The following is a 19371-nucleotide window of genomic DNA, read 5'->3' as shown; positions in this document are numbered from 1 at the left end:
TACCCTGAGACTAATAAACCTTCTAACAGATGCATCTAATAACACTTTCTCTTTGCCACTGTTGAAATAAACCCACACACTGTAGAGTTTGAAACAAGCATTAATGGGAGAAGAGCCTAATAGTATTTGCTGGATCACATCACTCTTTAGAATAATAGAGAGGAAGGGATAAATGTCAAGAGAGGTTCACCCAATTCACCAAATAAGCTTATGGTGAACTAAGCCACAGCTGCTGCTGTATGAATTTGCATCAGCAAATGTTTACATCAATAAAAATTTGAGGGCAATGTAGAAAGCTGAAGCAATCACAAACTATTGAATCTCTGTGAGGAATCTCAGTTTTCAGCAGCAGAAACCCCTCTCCTGAATGCTGAGGCTGGGAATGCTCAGTCCATCTTGAACCAGATCAGGGTATGTCAGCTCCCATCAGGAACACATTTCAGAGCTGCCAACCAGCCACAGCCAAACAAAGCAAGCCAAGTGCAGAAATGCAGAGCTCCAGAGCAAAACAATGGAAAGATAAGTAATGCCATACACCTACGGCTACAGCTCATGAATTTCACCAACTAACCCTAACAAACCGCCACAAGATCCAGTCATGAACCAGACACTTCTGCTTTTCATTAACAAGGCTGCAGCTGTAATAATAAATTGAAGGGTTTGCTGCTTAAATGTCCTGGATTTCACAATGGCCTCTCACATTGCCTCTTCTGAAAAGAGGAAATCACTGCCCCCTTACCCAAACATACCCAACTGGAATGATTTAAGCCATGGAACAAAAAGCACCAACATTTGAGCATTTATTTTTAACAGATTGAAAACTTCTTTCCTGGAGAAGAAAGCTCCCAACCTAGAGGGATCTCCCACAATGTACCAAGTTTAACGCTCTGTGAGAGAAATGGGAACATAAATGCCTTGTTGACAGTTAAATTGGACCCATTTAGCTCAAAAAAAAAAGCCAGTAGCACACATTGGAACACCTCTGAAAGATTCACCCTGTAAAAAGCTTTCCAGTACATCACAGAACCTGACATGATGTTAGCAGTAAAGAGACTTTTGCCTTCTCTGGCCACAAGTGCCTGAAGTTCAAAACAGGAGCATTTTTCACTGCCTTTTGTGCTCTGGAGGATCTTCTGCTGGCAAAATGTCTCAGAGCCACTGTTTACACAGGCAAAAAGGTACCCAGCTCAGGGAGACTCTCTCAGCTTCATGCTTTTTGCTCTTTCCCCTCTACTCTGCCCTGCTGAGACCACACCTGCAATGCTGTGTACAATACTGTACTTGAACCGGGATCCCCAGTTCAACAGAGACATGGCCCTGCTGGAAAGAGTCCAAGGGAGAGCCAGGAGGATGGTGGGGGACTGAAACATATCTGCTAAGAAGAGAGACTGAGAGCCCTGGGGCTGTTTAGGCTGGAGAGGAGAAGGCTGAGAGGGGATCTGATCAATGTCTATCAATACCTCAGGGATGGGGGTCAGGATGAAGGTGCCAGGCTCTGTTTGGTGGTGCCCAGGGACAGCACAAGGAACAACAGGGACAAGCTGGAGCCCAGGAGGTTGCACCTGAGCATGAGGAGACACTTGTGCATGGTGAGGGTGGCAGAGGCCTGGAGCAGGCTGCCCAGAGAGGTTGTGGAGTCTCCTGCTCTGGAGCCTTTCCAAACCCCCTGGATGTGTTCTGTGTGCCCTGCCCTGGGTGCTGCTGCTGTGGCAGGGGGGTTGGGCTGGATGGTCTCTGGAGGTCCCTTCCAACCCCTAATTCTGTGATTCTATGATTTGCTTTCTTTTAGCTTTCTTCTCTCTTTTTTTCCCTCTTCTTATTTAGTTTCTAAGTTCTCCCTTGCTGGTCTTTGCAGAGTTGTACTGCTACACCAAATGTACTTGGACACTGCAGGTTTTTCACACATACACTGAGGCAGGCTGTGGTTAATGAAGACATCACCTCAAACTTCCACCTATGATTAAAAGCCAGGAGACTGAACTGTTAGCAATAAACCTTCCTTGTATGAACAAAGAGGTTTAAACCTTAGAATTAACCAAAAGCAGCCTCCAGACATGCCATGAGGCAGCTTCTTGTCTCACACTGCAAGTTAGTTACCAGCGAAGGTCATCAGCTGCCTCAAGCCATACTCGTTTTCACTGAGAAGGAAGACCTCACGCAGATGGTTCACCAGAGCCATGGTTTCAGATGGTCTTCTCTCAGTTCTCAGCTGATAGCACTTCTAGATTTTTTTCAGAGCTGCTGACACCCAGTGCCATGTTCACCAGGGAAGGAAGAGGGAAAAGAGACACTCCTCTGGCCCAATAAAATGTATTTTTGGCTTCAGGGGGCAGTCCACAGGGGTAACTTTCTTATGTGTAACAGCAAAGAAAAGGTTCAGTCTTCACGATTTTAGTTCATTATGGCTCCCATTAGTTGTTGGTTCCATCAAAACCAAGAATCTACTTTGTGAATCACAGAATGTTACAGGTAGGAAGAAAGCTCCAGAGATCACCCAGTCCAGCACCCCCTGCCAGAGCAGGGTCACCCAGGGCAGGACACACAGGAACACATCCCAGGGGGTTTGGAAAGTCTCCAGAGCAGGAGACTCCACAACCTCTCTGGGCAGCCTGCTCCAGGCCTCTGCCACCCTCACCATACACAAGTGTCTCCTCATGCTCAGGTGCAACCTCCTGGCTTCCAGCTTGTCCCTGTTGTTCCTTGTGCTGTCCCTGGGCACCACCAAACAGAGCCTGGCACCTTCATCCTGACCCCCACCCCTCAGGTATTGATAGACATTGATCAGATCCCCTCTCACCCTTCTCCTCTCCAGCCTAAACACCTCCAGGGCTCTCAGTCTTTCTTCACAGCAGAGATGTTCAAGTCCCTTCATCATCCTCATAGCCTCCATTGGACTCTCTCCAGCAGGTCTCTGTCTCTCTTGAACTGGGGAGCCCAGAACTGGACACAGTATTGGAGGTGTGGTCTCAGCAGGGCAGAGCAGGGGGTCAGGAGAACCTCCCTAGCCCTGCTGGCCACACTTTTCTTGCTGCACCCCAGGATGCCATTGGCTCTCTTAGCCACAAGGGCACGTTCCAGCTATAATCCCTCTGACTGTGCTTCATTTCAAAGGACGATCCCTGGCAATGAAACCATTTGCCTTAGCAGGTTGCACCAAGCTGTTCCACCACCCCAGGATACAGAGCAGATGCACTGTAGCTAGCTGAGCTTACAGGTTAGAAGCAGAAGCTCTCTAGCCTGTGCAAAGTGAACTGCATGACTGCTCTTTACAGCTAATAAGCAGAAGGTTGTAAAGCAGTCAGTGGGTGGGTGGGACCCCCCAGCAAATATCTGCTCATCCCCTCAGGGTCAAACACTTCTCAAAGTGTGCACTTCAAGAAAGGAAAAAACCTAAAACTATATATATATATAAAAATCTTCTAACAGATTGGCAGGAGAGGCTGAGAGCTAAGCAGGTGGCAGGGATGGGAGCCACGACACAACAGCGTTACCACAGGTACTGCTGCATCCATAAGTTCACAGCATCACAGTATCACCAAGGTGGGAAGAGACCCCAAGGATCATCGAGTCCAACCTGTCACCACAGACCCCATGACTAAACCATGGCACCAAGTGCCACATCCAATCCCCTCTTGAACACCTCCAGGGACGGCGACTCCACCACCTCCCTGGGCAGCACATTCCAATGACGAACGACTCTCTTGGTGAAGAACTTTCTCCTCACCTCGTGTCTAAACCTCCCCTGGCACAGCTTGAGACTGTGTCCCCTTGTTCTGGTGCTGGTTGCCTAGGAGAAGAGACCAACCCCTTCCTGGCTACAACCCCCTTTCAGGTAGGTGTAGAGAGCAATGAGGTCACCCCTGAGCCTTCTCTTCTCCAGGCTAAACAACCCCAGCCCCCTCAGCCTCTCCTCATAGGGCTGTGCTCAACTTAACTTACAACATGTCTGTAGACTGCATGAAAGTGGAGGTGCTGCTGTGGCAATAGAACCAGGTGCAAGGCTGAGTGGTGAGATAATGCAACACCCAAAAGCAGATTTGTGGGAAATCACAGTAAAGGCAAAATACATTTCTTAGATCTGGCAATCAAGAAAGATTAATCTATAGAATTGCCAACAAAAGAAAGGAACAGCAAGTCCCAACGGACTCCACAAGCCTATTCTGCACAAAAGCTGCAGGTGTCAGGGTATGGCATGCTACAGAGTCAGAGAATCATGGAACCTCTAAGGGTGGAAAAGACTTCTAAGATCATGGAGTCCAACCACAACCCAGCTCCCATGGCCACTACACCATGTCCTGAAGCACCACATCTACAGCTCCTTGAACACCTCCAGGGATGGGAACTCCACCGCCCCCCTGGGCAGCCTGTGCCAACCCCTCACCACTCTCTCAATAAAGAAATCTTTCCTCATGTCCAAACTCACTCAATGAGGTCTCTCCTCATCCTTCTCTACTCCAGTCTACCCAATCCCAGCTCCCTCAGCCTCTCCTCCTGTGATGCCCTCCAAACCCCTCTCCAATCTCATTGCTCTTCTCTGGACACCCTCCAGCACCTCAATGTCTTTCCTGTACTGTGGTGCCCAGAGGAACAGATGGGAAAATGTTTTACAGGAGCTGTGATTCAGACTGGGATTAAATGAATTCAAACCTCACTAGGCAGTGAGCTGCTATTCCCTTTCTTCCTGGGTTTTAAGCTGGCAATGAGTAGGTGAGTGATAAGACTTCTTTAAACTGGCAAATGCTTACAAACCATTGATTATCTTGGCTGCAAGTTGCTAACATGCTTACAAAACTTTTATTTCCCAGGGTTACTTCCCAGCCTCGTTGCTCTTCTCTGGTCAGCCTCCAGCACCTCAATGCCTTTCCTGTACTGTGGTGCCCAGAACCAAGCTGTGGCCTCCCCAGGGCCGAGTCCAGGGACACCATCGCTTTCCATCATGTGCACATCCTGCACCGGCTCTGTTGTTATTGCTTCTTGCTGCTGAAGACAGAACCCTAGCAGGTGCTAGGTTCTTGGTGTGTTTTGAATCTGCTTTTAGTGAAGTGGAACAAGTTAGATAAAGTTGTTTATAGGCTGTAAATCTACTTTGCCTGAGCCACAAATGCGTTGGCTAATGGGTTGTTTATGAGTTGCAAATCTGTTCAGTGAGGTGAAAATTTGTCAGATAATGGGTTGTTTATGAATTCTAAATCAATATTCAGTGAGTTGGAACTCTGTTAGATAATAGCTTGTGTTGGGGCTGTAAATCTGTCCTCAGTGAACTGGAAACATGGCTGATAATGGGTTGTTGCTGGGTAGTAAATCTGCTCTGGGTGAGCTAAGAACACGTTAGGTAATAGGTTGCTCACGAGTTGTAAATCTGGTTTTAGTGAGCTAGAAACCTGTTTAACAGAGGACTCTCTACAGAGCTTAACTGTTTCTACTGAGTAGGAAAGTTCACAAATGTATTGATTTGAGTGGCAAATGTGATTTCAGTGAGGTAGAAATCCATCAGCTAACAGATTCTTATGATGGTGTCCCCATCCCCAGCACAAGAAGGACACAGAGCTGTGGGAGAGAGTCCAGAGGAGGCCACAAAGATGACCAAGGGCTGGAGCAGCTCTGCTGTGAGCACAGGCTGAGGGAGCTGGGGCTGTGCAGCCTGGAGAAGAGAAGGCTCCAGGGGGACCTCAGAGCTGCCTGCCAGGTCCTGAAGGGATCCTGCAGGAAGGCTGCAGAGGGACTTTTGCTGAGGGTGTCTAGAGACAGGCCTAGGGGGAATGGTTTGAAGCTGAGGCAGAGCAGGGTTAGAGTGGAGCTGAGGAAGAAGTTGTTCAGCAGGAGGCTGCTGAGACTCTGGCACAGGCTGCCCAGGGAGGCTGTGGCTGCCTTCTCCCTGGGGGTGTTGCAGGCCAGGCTGGATGAGGCCCTGAGCAGCTGAGTGTAGCTGAGAGGTGTCCCTGGGCATCACAGTATCACCAAGGTTGGAAGAGACCTCAAAGATCATCGAGTCCAACTGTCACCACATGGGCATGGTGGGGAGGTTGGAGGAGATGAGCTCTGAGGTCCCTCCCAGCCTGAGCCATGCTAGGATTGTATGATTCTGTGGAAAAGTGTTTCAAAAACATTCAGGAGAACAAGAAACTCAAGTGTCCTGGGATGTGAGATCCCTTCTCATTTACAAGGGAAGAAAACCTGAACCCAACCAGCACAGCTTGAAAATACCTCCCAAGCACACAGAGTCAATTTTTGCAAGGGTACAACATTTCCTCTGACATTCAATTACTCAGAGTGCTGACTCTGCTAATGAAAAATGAAATTGGCCATATTAAGATAACAAGTGGGAACACTTTGTGACAAGCTCTCAAAGCTACAATTCTCAGCTGTGCTTCGTGGAATAGCTTCAGCTCTTGTACCAGAACCTCTTATGAGGTCATGAGAAATACTTTAGTGTTCTTTGAGAAAACCAAACAATTCAGCAGCAATTTCTTCCTCCTCTTTGGCTGTTTTACATGTAAACATTTCCAGTGGCTTTTCACATCATACTTTAAACCCCTTTCTGTAACACCAGAGTTAAAACAGTGCTTGTCTGTCACCATCACTTATTTCTGAGAGCTGCTGGTGTCTCTCTCAAGGTGCCTCTCTCTCACTTCAGCTCTGGATGCCTTCCTGGGAGTAATGAGAGCTTTGCTTACTTTCTCTTTACCATCTCTTAATACAGACAGCATTAATTCCTCCAACATATGCACACACAAAAACTCTAAGAAAACAAACAAACCAACCAAACCACAGAGGCCTTGCATCATATTTGCACAATGCTCTTCAATTGTTACTCTCAACACTTCTCATGACCACCAATACCTCCCTAGAAGCACAGTGCAAGGGTTGATGATGCTGTAATTAACCAATACTGGCTGTAGAATAATGTTTTGTCAGCTGTTTACTTCTTTCTCTTCTACAATCATATCCATTATCTGGGTGATTTGTTCCACATCCACTTTTACTAATCACTTGCTTTGGTCTTGCTGTTACACTGTTTAACCCAACCATGAATAAATGTCACAGGCACAAAGCTTATGACATAAGAGATTCAAATGAGAACTATCCACAACAGAAGAGGCAAAGCCATGCAACACTTGAGACACTTCGGAACACAGTTACTGAAAGGAACTGAAGGGAATAAAAACCCCAACAACAAAAACCAACCATAAAACCCACCAAAACAAACCCCAGGCAGTACTCAAAAATGATAAGGAAGAGAACAAACACAATAAATAATGCATCTGCTAACTGACTGCACTTGAATCACATCCTGGGCTGCATCCAAAGCAGTGTTGCCAGCAGAGCCAGAGAGGTAATTCTGCCACTTGCTCTGCTCTGGTGAGACCTCAACTGGAACACTGCGTGCGGGTCTGGAGCCCTCAAGATAGGAAGGACATGGACCTGATGGAGAGGCTCCAGAGGAGGCCATGAAAATGATTAGGGGGTTGGAGCTGCTCTGCTATGAGCACAGGCTGAGGGAGCTGGGGGTGTTCAGCCTGGAGAAGAGAAGGCTCTGGGGAGACCTAACAGCAGCCTGCCAGTACCTGAAGGGGCCTATGAGAAGGATGGAGAGAGACTGTTTGCAAAGGCCTGCAGGGACAGGACCAGGGGCAATAGCTTCAAACTAGAGCAGAGCAGATGTAGATTGAATGCTAGGAACAAGTTCTTCACTATGAGGCTGCTGGAACACTGGAACAGGCTGCCCAGGGAGGTGGTTGGGGGCCCATCCCTGGAGATATTCAAGCTGAGGCTCAGCAGGGCCCTGGGCAACCTGACCTAGTTGGGGATAACCCTGCTGACTGCTGGGAGGTCAGACTGGTCGAGCGTGGGAGGTCCCTTCCAGCCTGGACCGTTCTATGTTCTCTGTGGTCTCTCCCAGCCTCAGCCATTCCATGATCCTATCAAATCAAGTCAGTGTCACCTTTTTGCTTTATTGACATGAGATGTGTACTTCAGTGAATCATTGGACTTACTTTCAATCAGGACCTGCCTGCCAGTCCAGTTGTCCTTGATGACCTGGATGTTGCCAAAGTGGGCGTCGCTGAAGAAGATGCGGTTCGTGCCTCTGCCGCGCAGGCTGTAGTCAAAGGCGAGAGCGATCACGTTTTTGAAGTACTCTGGGTTTTCATAGGGCCTCACTGGGGAGTTTAAGTTGGTTTCATCTGAAAGGTGGATGCTTTTTAATATGGTCCTTCCTGAGTAGAGCAGGTAGCCTTCATGTCTCAGGCAAGCAATGCCATCCTCTGCAAGGTAGCCGTGGGCGCAAGCGCAGCTTCTCCGGGCAGCTCCCCGGTACAGGCACAGCTGATGGCATCCCCCGTTGTTCTTGGCACAAATGTTAGTCCCTGGGGGAAAAAAACATCATCAAAAGAAAAGAATCCATCTTGTACCATGCTCAGTTTTCACTTAAGCTAGCCAAGTGCAATCATGTCTACTTTAGGGATCCTTCTCTTAAAGCTGATTCTGCAACATTCACAACTGAACTAAAGGCCCAAAGAGTAATGAATACAAACTTAACCACAGCCTAAAGCCAGCATTAAAGAATACAGCTATGGAGAAAACATCAGGAACGTCCTTCCCAATTCACAAGAGAGCAGATTCTGTTACAGGGAATGATTGTAACGTGGGGTATGCTTTGATACCCAGCTGAAGACTTGGAGACTTTTCCAAGTGCCCTGAAAGCTGTTAGTTATTTATTTATTTCACACCTGTTACTGGCAAAGCTCAAACCCAGGCCCCAGCAGAACACAGTGCTGCTTTTAGACAATCCTCACCAGAAGGAGAACACACATCCTGACAGGCACAAAACTGTCTCAATCAGCTCCCTGGCTTTCAGAAAGACATTTCCTCCCCTTTTCTTCTAGTTCCCTTTAAAACCTGACTTCAGAAACTCCCTCCCTGGCAAATGCATAGCATTAAGAAAGCAGTGCCAGCTTGGTAACTTCAGTGGCTTGCCTCAAGCAAGATTTAAAATGACAATAATTGAGAAGAATTAGGAGCTGTTTTCCTCTGTCTTTGCTGGACTATGGATGAAGCACTGTTGCAGTGAAGTTTTGATCACTCAGGTTCTGTTCCTGACAGCTCTTCCCATACAAGAGCTCAGCTCTTCCTTTTCCCATTTCTGGAAGTTTTCCACAGTGAAGGGGAAGGAGACACCTTCAATAGGATGTTGTCACAGAGAAATCCAGACTCATTGTCAGGGAATATGTGGTGTCTGATGATTGTGTTTGCTAACTGCTACACTTCAAGCTGAAGCTACTTGTAAGAAAAATAATGAAAAATGAGGTGAAAGCCAACTCTGAAAAGCAGAGACGTGGAATCCTGTGTTTGTAGGCAAAGCCCACAGGAGATCTGCTCCTGTAGAGTTATCCAAAATCCTTTGGAGATTCAGCTGCATGCACTTTCACCTATGGTTTGCTTTCAGGATTCTTTGAAAGCTTTATTGGGCTAGAAAAGTTAATATCTGTTGGGAAAGACGAGAGGTTGAGATGGAAAATATATGAGAAAAGATCCTTGAGTGCCTAAAATCTCTCCTGGAAAGCTTCAATGCTTCCACACTTCACCAGCTGTAAAGAGCTTTTCAAATGGCCAATTCTAAACCCAGTGTAGTTAGGGCATGCCCCTGCACACATAGGATCCTAGAGTGGATCAGGCTGGAAGGGAGCTAAGAGCTCATCACTGTGCCCAGGGACACCTCTCAACTACACTCAGCTGCTCAAGGCCTGATCCAATCTGGCTTGAACCCCCCCAGGGAGAAGGCATCCACAGCCTCCCTGGGCTGTCTGCTTGTGAGCAGCCCCGCAGGACCAGCTCAGCAGGAAGGGTCAAACAGGTGCCTGGGGGACCAAAACAAATTCAAAAAGGAAAAGAAAAGGAACCCAAACATTAATCACAGCAGCACAGGCTGCTGGGTTCTTGCTGGGGTTATTGTGTATGTTGTCTGGGTTTGTAGTTTTGGTTATTTCCTCGGTTGTTTGATTTGGTTTTGCTGGGTTGGGCATTTTGGTTTCAGTAACAGGGCAGGAAGCTAGCTAGCTGTACTTGTGGATTTTGAAACAATGTTAACTATTGCAGTTCAATCAACTTAAAAACACATAAATAAAGAAATAACAGGTGTGATAAACAAAGCCATTCAAAAAACTCTTTCCACTTTAATCTCTCCCTTTCGTCCTTCTGGCTCACTGCCATCCCCTCCCAAAGACATTAACCATTTGGACCCTAGTAACATTTGAAAAGCCTGTTCCAACCCATTCACTTACATGTTTCAATCCAACAGCAAAAGAATTCTAGCCTCAGCAACCACATCTTCTGTTTCTGACCAAGCCCAGCTGCCAGGAAAAGCCATGCCATGTAAAGGATCAAGGCTTTCTCCCATTCCTCTACTTTCCTAATTCTAGATGATGAATCAGAGAATTGTCAGGGTTGGAAGGGACCTCAAGGCTCAGCCAGTGCCAACCCCCTGCCATGGGCAGGGACACCTCACACTACAGCAGGTTGCTCACAGCCACATCCAGCCTGGCCTTCAAAACCTCCAGGGATGAGGCTGCCACCACCTCCCTGGGCAACCTGTGCCAGGCTCTCACCACCCTCATGGGGAACAACTTCTTCCTCACATCCAATCTGAATCTACCCACTTCTAGTTTAGCTCCATTCCCCCCAGTCCTATCACTCCCTGACACCCTGGAAAGTCCCTCCCCAGCTTTCTTGTAGCCCCCTTCAGATACTGGAAGGCCACAATTAGGTCTCCTGGGAGCCTTCTCCTCTCCAGACTGCACAACCCCAACTCTCAGTCCATCTCAAGCCCTTCCAAGCAAGCAGACCTCAACTGTTTCTAGCCTAGTTAAAAGAAATGATGAATTTTTGTGTGTAATTTCTTTTCAAGCACAGAATATGATGCCTCCAGAAGTAAATTCCCTGCAGAAACTCTTCATGGAATGGGTATGAGTCTATCTGCAAATTAATTAAAAGAGAGTTATAAACATTTCAAAGTCCCTCAGGGAAAAAAACATAAATCAGAGAAACCATTTGTTTCTTATGGATTGCTCAGCCTGTTTTCTTTCACAGTGCAGAGTCACTGTGCATGTCATGCTCAATGCAGTTGAGTCAGGAGAGATCTAAAGGAAAGAAACAGGATCTCTGTGTCCACAGTGATCTGATTAGAGCAACTTTTGAGCACTGCCAGCACCAGAGGCATCTTACTATCAAAAAGTTTATCTTGCATTATAGTCACTTTTTTTCTTGCTCTCTTTTTTCCTTTTTAATACATGTATGGAAAATGTTGCCTGGATGGCCTGCTAGCAGTTTGCTCTGAGAAAATGCTCATTTTCAGTGGACTTCTAATGACCTGTGCCCACTGAAGGATCTCTTCAAACCCAGACATTTAGGAGGAAAAAGGACAGCTAAAAGCAAGACTGCTCTGAGTCAGGAAGTGGAGGGTAAAATGCAATCATCAGTGCCATAAATCACAGGGAGTGTCTGGAGTTCACTACACAAATTGAACATCAACAAAATCTGATTATTTACAAGGTCTCCTCCCACACACACAAAAAGAGCTGGACTCAAACCCAAGTAATTCCAGGAAATGACATGTTTCAGAGACAGTGCTTGAGAACTTCTAGCTGTGAAACAAAAACTGTTCTGGTTTGCAGTGGGATTCTGAGGCTGCCTGAGATTGCTGCTCTTTAAAGCAGAGCTCAAGGCCCTTCTCATTCCTAGGACTGAGGCTTTGCCCTTTTTTCAATAGAAAAAGCAGACAACCAACAAACCAAAATGCAAACCTAAAGGAAACCCACCAAACCTGGGATGACAGGAAGTGTTTTGGGGTTAGATTTTCTCCCCAAAACACTCAGGAAGTTCAGCAGAATCTGTACTGTGTGTTTCCTTTAGTAGATTAATTTTATCATTAGAAAATAATAACGAGAAAACAAAAAGGGTAGAAAGCAGAGCTAAAATCAGTGATTACTTAACTTTGGGTATGCTTTAGTATACATAAAAAGCAGCAGGTGATATTAAAACAATTAATAGCATCCTTAAGAACAGCCAACCTTTCTCTCGTGCTCTATTAAAGACTTTCACTTCCTTCAGGTTTATTCCAAGGCCAGTCCTCATGGTCACAGCATCCGTGGCCTCATTCTTGTGGCCTCTTCTAATAGAGCCATTTGCATGTGCTCTGCCAAAAAAGTTGAAGATGTCTCATCAACAATCCTCAACTAATTCACACCAGACAAATGACTGAAGGGCACCTAGCAGAAGGTGAAGGAACCTGTTCTCATCTAGGACACGGCTTCGCTTCGGCTCTCGGCACCAGAAGTGCCCTTCCCTGGCAGGCGGCAGGGCCCTCTGCGATCCCTTCTGCGACCTTGCTAAGGAGTGGCTCATCCTACAGAGGTGAGGCTCCTGGCACTGCAATAACATTCTGAGGCTCCAATGCTTATGAAAAATAAATTACCTGTCAGACCAGTAGATGTAAGCTCCAAAGACCGCCACTGAAAACATATCCACATTGCTCCCTGACAGCACAATCTCCCGGTGCCCTCCACTCTCAAGGTCAATCCTCTCTATCTTGTCGGTACGAGCATCACACCAATACAATTTATTTTCCTAAAGATTAATTTTAAAGGAAACATCAACAGTCTCATCAGGTATTTAATTAAGAGTTATTAAGATGACATCAGGGTGGGAGGCAAGCTGGCTTTAATGATACACACAACAAGGGCTCTACAGTTGGACGCATGCTGGAAGGCAGTGGAACCAACCTCGTAGTCAATGGAAATGCCGTTAGGCCACGCGATCCCCAGGCTCACAAGCACCACCTTCTCAGATCCATCTAGGTGTGCCTTGCCTATGCAAGGAGTCTGGCCCCACTCTGTCCAAAACAAATACCTAAAGTGTGGGAGAAACTGCCAATTAAAAATTAGCACCAAAATAAGAGTTGCAAACACACCAGGCCCTGCTTCAAGCCTTGCCACGAAACAGGTGTTGAGAAATGATGGTAAGGGTCTTGTGTCTAAACAAGCTCACCAGATGAACTAGATCAGAACACTTGTTTCATAGGACACTTTGTTGATAAGTGGTACACAGGAATCAATTATTGAAACTGCATTCCATCAGTGTGCAGTTCCATCCCTGAAAGAATCCAGCTTTGTGCTTAGAAAACTGAAAGCAAATGGGAAAAACAAAACAATCAAACCCCCTCCAGCAAACACAAACCAAAACAAACCCCAAACACTCCCCCCCAGAAAAACCAAACAAAACACCACCAAACCACAACAAAACCAAGGAACTGTAACAGAAGAACAGAAGCTCTCAGACTGAATTACTAACAAATGTGATAAGAAATGTACATCTGACTTCAAAATGTTCTCTGTAGGAAGCAGTGGGGTGGAAATGGTAGAGCAAAGGGAGTTTATGTAGGAAGGAAATGTATTTCCTACTCTTCCCTAATGCTCCTAGGGAGAATCTGCATCTTACTTATCTCAATTTCTTATTGCTGCATACTTAATGGCACAGTAACATCACTGTTTCAAGAGTAAGATACTAGATGAAACTTATGCCTTGGACCTTCCTACTTCACAATCTGTTGCTTCAGATAGAGCAAAACGAAGCCAGTTAATGTACACTGAGCACTTCCTTCACTGACAGTAGCCTGGGCAAGAAATCTCTCCTGAGTTGTTATAATTGAGGTCAAGCAAACGAGGAATCACCTGAAGAGAACCATTTCCATAGCAAGTATTCCTCAGAGCAGAGCAAACCATCATTTAGCACACAAGGTGCACAGAATGTGGCAAAGCACTCTCCAACATTTCTCTGCCTGCAATGTGTTGGTCTGACAAAAGCCTTCTGTGCTTTACTGCCCCTGAGCCTGGTGATGTCACGACACCAACCTGAGGTTAAACAGTTATATTTGATTGCATGACTGCAGATACATGGAAAAAAGAGGGATGAAAATGGGACAGAGAACAAGTATGGATCCTATCCTAGGCTCACTGTATTGAGCATCTGAACCAATGCCCACCTTCCTCAGGTCCTTACTGTGGGGCTTTCTGCCTATGACAAAACCAAACTGGTTCTGGTGCTCCTTGACATAAGCTGTAGTGTGAATATTAACTCTAAACCATACTGCATCAGGAAGCTTAACTGCTACATTAGCTAACTTAAAGCTACATTTCAGAAACGTTAGGGCAGACATCATTGACCAGCTGGATCTCAACAACCACAGGTTAAGGCAGCTTTAACCAGATCATGAACAGCACTTCTCACCAGAGCTCAGCTTGCTTTCAGGCATCAAGTCAGAGGAGCTTTCTTAACACAGGATATCAAGTGGATGTTGGCTACAGAGAAGCAGGGATTCAGTACAATGGAAAGAAACATTCCCTGCTCCTTCCTTAGACTTGTTATTATGAGGAAAAAATACAAAATAAACCCCCATAATTAGTAGGTTAAATGAACCTGGAATTCTCCAGGTAAAATCTTGAGTAGCAGCCAACAGTCTTATGCAGGTTACTCAATGCTCTCTTAGAGCATTCATGATCATATTAATAGATTGAGATTTAAACTTGGAGAAGTTAATAAGTAGGATGTAAAGACCTGGTCTTGCCGTGGCTTCTCTGAAGCTCTGGGAAGTACCATCTGCAATGTTTGCTGCCTGGCCCTGGAGGCCATGTGCCACCAACACAGGAACCCCTGGGACTCAACTTCTGCCCAGCTGTGCCATATAGAAGTGACAGAACTGAGATGGAGATGGGATTGGCAGAAATTTGGTGCTGGTTTAGAACCTTCACAAAAACTTCTTTGGGGAAAAATAATAATGTAAAAAGAAGACAAAGAAATCAATACCAGAGTTTAAAACTAGCCCCAAACCCTAAACAGGGATTCAATTCCCAACGTGTTTTTGCAGGAGGCATCTTCAAAGGCTAAGAATATTTCAGCATGAGCTGAGCTCTGTATTCCAGCCAAAATTCTGAGCTTGATCAGCAAATTATGATTCAAAGGGGGAAAATAAAAAAAGCCATCCAAGTGCCTGTTGTGTGAGTCAGCACCCCTGAGAAGGGACAAGGACACTCCTCTGCAGGACTGCACAGCCTTCACTTCTTCCTTTGTGGCCACAAGGATTGTGCCAGCCACAGAACACTGCCTGCTTCTGTCTTGGGCAGGTTCAGTGAGATCCAATAACTGCTATTTTCCTCTCTATTCTTACAGCTGTCAACTCAAGCTTCAAGAAAAATGAAGTCAGGGCAAGGGGAGGGCAGAATACTGCTGGAAATTTTGCTTCAGTAAAAGGAAAGAGAGCTGACAATAACAGAGAGGGTGAAAAGGCCTTCGCCTTCCCACAGGAAGGCAGAGCTCTGCTTCTTGAGCCACTGTTGCTGCTCTTCCCCTGAAAAACCTTGACTGGAGACAGCTCAAGATAGCATTTGGTGGCTCAGCATTAAAAAGGAGAGATAAGCTTACCTGCCTTCACAGGAGATCCTCTGTTCTACCAACCATGGACAGCAGTTACTAACCTGTGGGCCTCTTACGCTTTCAGTATTCTAAAGACCTCCAAAACCTAACTCTAAGACTCAACAAGGTCAAGGCATCGAAGCAACGTTTCGTGACTGAATGCATTTCTACAGGCAACATTTCTCTTCTTCACTCTTTGTTTCAAGTGCCATAATTTAAACTCCTCCAAATTACTTTTAATCCCTATTTTATTATCTGCTTTTTGGTGGCCTTACAGTTTTCTAAGAGCTTAGAAGACGGTTCAGTGGCCTCTCTACATGTCCATTAAAAGCAGAAGCTCTCTCTTTCCAAAAGCATCTTGTTCCTATTGCTGGCTAATTATTGCACACTTCAAATCTTGGTAAAACAAAACTGTGACCTGTTGAGGCAGAAAGCACTGTGTGAAAATAATCTCATTAAAATCATAGAATCACAGAATTGTCAGGGTTGGAGGGGACCTCAAGGCTCAGCCAGTTCCAACCCCTTGCCATGGGCAGGGACACCTCACACTACAGCAGGTTGCTCACAGCCACATCCAGCCTGGCCTTCAACACCTCCAGGGATGAGGCTTCCACCACCTCCCTGGGCAACCTGTGCCAGGCTCTCACCACCCTCATGGGGAACAACTTCTTCCTGACATTCAATCTCAATCTACCCATTTCTAGTTTTGCTCCATCCCCCCTAGTCCTATCACTCCCTGGCACCCTAAGTAGTCCCTCCCCAGCTTTCTTGTAGCCCCCTGCAGATCCTGGAAGGCCACAAGAAGGTCTCCTCAGAGCCTTCTCATCTCCAGACTGAACAACCCCAACTCTCTCAGTCTGTCTCCATAGCAGAGCATCACGCCCCGGCACCCTCCAAAGTCCCTCCCCAGCTTTCTTGGAGGCCCCATAAAATTGTGAAAAATAAAAAAATAAATATACCCACACTTTAATAATAGTGAAAAAAAAAGTGCAGCTGTTCAACAGCAGCATGAAGTACTGCTCTGCCCAGGGCTTGCCATTTGCTCCTCCCTGCAGCCCTTGGTAAATGCTGTGCTCCATCTTGCCTCTCCAAAGGCTGCAGAAGAGCTGCCCACTCGTTTGGCATGTCCAGTCAAACACGGTGGGGTTAGTGACAGAATTCATACTCTTTCCACATCTCAGTATCCTCCACTGCACTTTGGCCTCTGGCTTCACAGGGGCTTTTCTGGCTGCCTGTACATGAATGCAGCAAACAACCTGCATGCATGGTGAAGAAAATGATGTTGGAAACTTAACTGCTGTTTTGAAGCAGCTCTGTGAGCCCTTCTGGGCTGAAGGATTTGATCAGGTTCCTTTGAAACAGTTTTGCTCCCAAATTGTCATGTTTACTTTTTTCTGTAACAGAAGAGTGCAGCCATTCTGGTACATTAAAGACAAAAGAATCTACTGATCAATGCAGCCAGATTCTGACTAGGATCTGGAGAAGATCCTCCTCTGAAGCACAGCACAAACCCTAAAGCACTAGGGTTGCTACCAGATCCTGCCAAGCAGCCAGTGGTGCTGTGTGAACTGCCAGGACTTGTGGCATCAGCTATTGCACTGTGCTGGAAATAAAGCCACTTCCTGCTTTCACCTCCATTCATAGAAACACTAAAGTTGCAGTGCTCTAGTCTGTAAAACACCCAGATGCTTCTGTCTCCATTCTCATAGCAGAAATCATGGCAGAGATCCAAGTGGCATTTTGAATCGACCTGGCCTCAGCAGAGAAGTCAGAATCCTTCGTTACTGTGGCTGCAAACTCCTCTGAGCACAGAGGCTGCTTTCCTGAGAAGCTGACTCGATAGAGCCTGGGGAAAATGAGCTCCAGTGTCACCTCTGGCTGTAGGGCAGGGAGTTGCTCAGGTATTTCAGGTTTTGATACACATTGTTCACCACTTCTCCACTAAGGCCATGCTTCATGTGCCTTATCCTCAGGAAGTACCTTTGGTATTGCTAAGGAAAAGAGATGGAGATTCTTTGCAGGATCTACTGCTATTATTTTAGCTGTACCTGTGCTAACAGGTTTGGAGCTGGAAGGAGACAGAATGTGCTCTATTTCCATCAATGCTGCAGTGTAGTCCCTGCTCTCAACAAAGTGTTGGATGAATAGAGATGCATAGACCTCAGTGCTCATCTGCTCCAACCTCCCCACCATGCCCAGGGACACCTCTCAACTACACTCAGCTGCTCAGGGCCTCATCCAGCCTGGCCTGCAACAACCCCAGGCAGGAGGCAGCCACAGCCTCCCTGGGCAGCCTGGGCCAGAGTCTCAGCACCCTCCTGCTGAACAACTTCTTCCTCAGCTCCACTCTAACCCTGCTCTGCCTCAGCTTCCAATCATTCCCCCTTGGCCTGTCTCTAGACAACCTCAGCAAAAGTCCCTCTGCAGCCTTCCTGCAGGATCCCTTCAGGTCCTGGCAGGCAGCTCTAAGGTCCCCCCCTGGAGTCTTCTCCTCTCCAGGCTGAACACCCCCAGCTCCCTCAGCCTGAGCTCACAGCAGAGCTGCTCCAGCCCTTGGATCATCTCTGTGGCCCTAATGTGACTTCCTGGAAACTGAAGAATGGATTTCAGCCTGCTTCCAAGCAATACCTGAACTTGTCTGAAATGATTGTCTTAGAAAATGAAGACTCCTTGGCCAAGTACAGTTTGCCATGGACACAGAGATCACAACCGTCAGCATGTGAAGTGCACTTCCTTCCACCTCTGCTTAGCTCCAGTGCAGCAGTTTCCAATACAGCCCTCTGGGATTTTATTAAATGCTCCTCTGTTAGAATGAAGGCCTTGACTCCCTTATCTAAGAGCTTCAGTGCCAGCATGCAAGGTACGAGCCATGGCCACGTTACCCTTTCTCTGGGTGTACTGCGATAGATCTTGGCTGGTCCAAGCCCTGGGATATAACCACATAGCGGAAGGAGCCGTTCAGCCTGGCAACTTCAATCAGGTTGAAGCCATGGTCTGTCCAATAGATGTTACCTAGGAAAAACACATTGAAGTTACTGGAAAAGACCCCTTAAAAAGTGTGTAAATCCTGTGTAGAATAGAATAGAGTTAACCGGGTTGGAAAAGACCTTCAAGATCATCCAGTCCAACCTGTCACCCAACACCATCTAATCAACTAAACCATGGCACTGAGTGCCCCATCCAGTCTCTTCCTAAACACCTACAGTGATGGTGGCTCCACCACCTCAAATTAAGACCAGAAAGGAACTGTATCAGAGTACATTAGAGGTTGGAAGGGACCTCCAGAGATCATCCAGTCCAAGCCCCCTACCAAATCAGGATCGCCCAGGGTAGTCTGCACAGGAATGCATCCAGGTGGCTTTTGAGTGTGTTCAGAGCAGGAGACTACACCACCTCTCTGGGCAGCCTGTTCCAGGGCTCCAGCACCCTCTCTGTAAAGAAGTTTCTCCTCATATTGAGGTGAAACCTTCTATGTTCAAGCTTATTCTATGTCCAAGCTTATGTTCAAGTCCTATTCAGCCTTCCATTTTGAAGTAGGACCCATGGCCATGGCTCTCACTGTGGAGACTGTCCATCTAAGAAACAGTGCTCAAGATAATGAAATCATTTTGGCAGTCTGTAGTAAAACTGAAAACAAGACCAAACAAACCAACCAAAAACCCAACCAACCCACACAAAAAACAACCAACCAACCAACCCACCCACACAAACCCCACCCAACCCACACAAAAACCCAACCAACCCACCCAAAAACCCACCCAACCAACCCACCCACACAAACCCCACCCAACCCACACAAAATACCCCAGTGGTTGTATCTTCAAAAAATGATGTCTGGACACTTGGAATACAAACGTTAGAGCTGAAAGTAAGCCAAGCTCTGCAGTGCTGAGCTGCAGATGCAGCAGT

General features: G+C 46.6%; 1 protein-coding gene across 1 annotated transcript in view; it reads right to left on the bottom strand.

Annotated features, from left to right (window-relative positions):
* Nucleotides 1–19371, bottom strand: part of LRP1B (LDL receptor related protein 1B) — a 642156-nt gene that overhangs the window by 141254 nt on the left and 481531 nt on the right. Inside the window, exons 38-42 of the mRNA XM_054173601.1 lie at nt 18345–18474; nt 12777–12903; nt 12470–12621; nt 12066–12190; nt 7995–8366 (exon numbers count right to left, since the gene is read on the bottom strand). Coding sequence (XP_054029576.1) covers nt 7995–8366; nt 12066–12190; nt 12470–12621; nt 12777–12903; nt 18345–18474 — 906 coding nt within the window. The remainder of the gene's footprint in view (nt 1–7994; nt 8367–12065; nt 12191–12469; nt 12622–12776; nt 12904–18344; nt 18475–19371) is intronic.

The sequence above is a fragment of the Dryobates pubescens genome, chromosome 2, assembly GCF_014839835.1.
Source record: "Dryobates pubescens isolate bDryPub1 chromosome 2, bDryPub1.pri, whole genome shotgun sequence".
In the NCBI taxonomy this organism is placed as follows: Eukaryota; Metazoa; Chordata; class Aves; order Piciformes; family Picidae; genus Dryobates; species Dryobates pubescens.
Note: the sequence above shows the minus strand (reverse complement) of the source record. Positions and strands in the feature narration are given on the sequence as shown.